At 70.9% G+C, this 684-nt stretch overlaps 2 protein-coding genes across 2 annotated transcripts in view; one reads left to right on the top strand and one right to left on the bottom strand.

Annotated features, from left to right (window-relative positions):
• Positions 1-684, top strand: part of LOC104829357 (zinc finger protein 208-like) — an 81,741-nt gene that overhangs the window by 26,608 nt on the left and 54,449 nt on the right. The gene's annotated exons all lie outside the window — the stretch shown is intronic.
• SSPO (SCO-spondin) overlaps positions 239-684 on the bottom strand; it is a 34,946-nt gene continuing 34,500 nt past the window's right edge. Inside the window, exons 76-77 of the mRNA XM_010562247.1 lie at positions 462-612; positions 239-261 (exon numbers count right to left, since the gene is read on the bottom strand). Coding sequence (XP_010560549.1) covers positions 239-261; positions 462-612 — 174 coding nt within the window. The remainder of the gene's footprint in view (positions 262-461; positions 613-684) is intronic.

The raw sequence follows: 684 nt of genomic DNA, 5'->3' as shown, positions 1-684 counted from the left end.
CCTCTCGAACTTTCCCAGGTCCTCCCCGGTCCCCCCTCCAGTGTCCCACCAGTCTCCCCAGTCCCTCCTTGGGCCCTTCCCAATCCCTCCCAGTGCCCCCCCCACCACCGCCCAGTGCCAGAGACAGGGGGCTGCTCCCGCAGGGTTATTGCGGGCCCGGAGCACCCAAGCATCCCGGGGCTGCCACCGCTGCTGCCGGTGATGGGGGGGGGAAGCATCCAGCTGTGTGTGTGGGTTCTCAGCGCCGGGAGAAATCCCCACCTGCATGAGAGGGGGTGAAGGGGGTGAAGGGTGCTGCACCCCCCCCCGGGGTGCTGTCCCCCACCCTGACCCCCCACCTGCTCGCCCTGGCACCTGCTGCATTGGCAACACCACGGGCTCGGGATGCTGCATCCCCAGCGCGTGAAGGGCTCAGGGTGCTGCACCCGGGGGGGGCGCTGCCTGCCCCCCACCCCGCTTACCCTGGCAGCTGCTGCACTGGCAGCTGCGGATGACGGGCAGCACCACGGGCTCGGTGTGGCCGCCGGGACAGGGCAGGTGCAGGATGCGGATGGGGCTGGCGGGGTCCAGGCGGTAGCTGCAGCACTCGCAGAGGCTCTGCAGGTACGGCTCCTGCCCGAGAGACGCGCGGTTGTGGTGGGGGCAAAACCGGGGAGACCCCCCACCACCACCCCGCTCCTGCCT

Source organism: Haliaeetus leucocephalus, unplaced genomic scaffold (genome assembly GCF_000737465.1).
Source record: "Haliaeetus leucocephalus isolate CR32 unplaced genomic scaffold, Haliaeetus_leucocephalus-4.0 Scaffold0, whole genome shotgun sequence".
Classification (NCBI taxonomy): domain Eukaryota; kingdom Metazoa; phylum Chordata; class Aves; order Accipitriformes; family Accipitridae; genus Haliaeetus; species Haliaeetus leucocephalus.
This window is presented reverse-complemented; position numbering and strand designations above follow the sequence as displayed.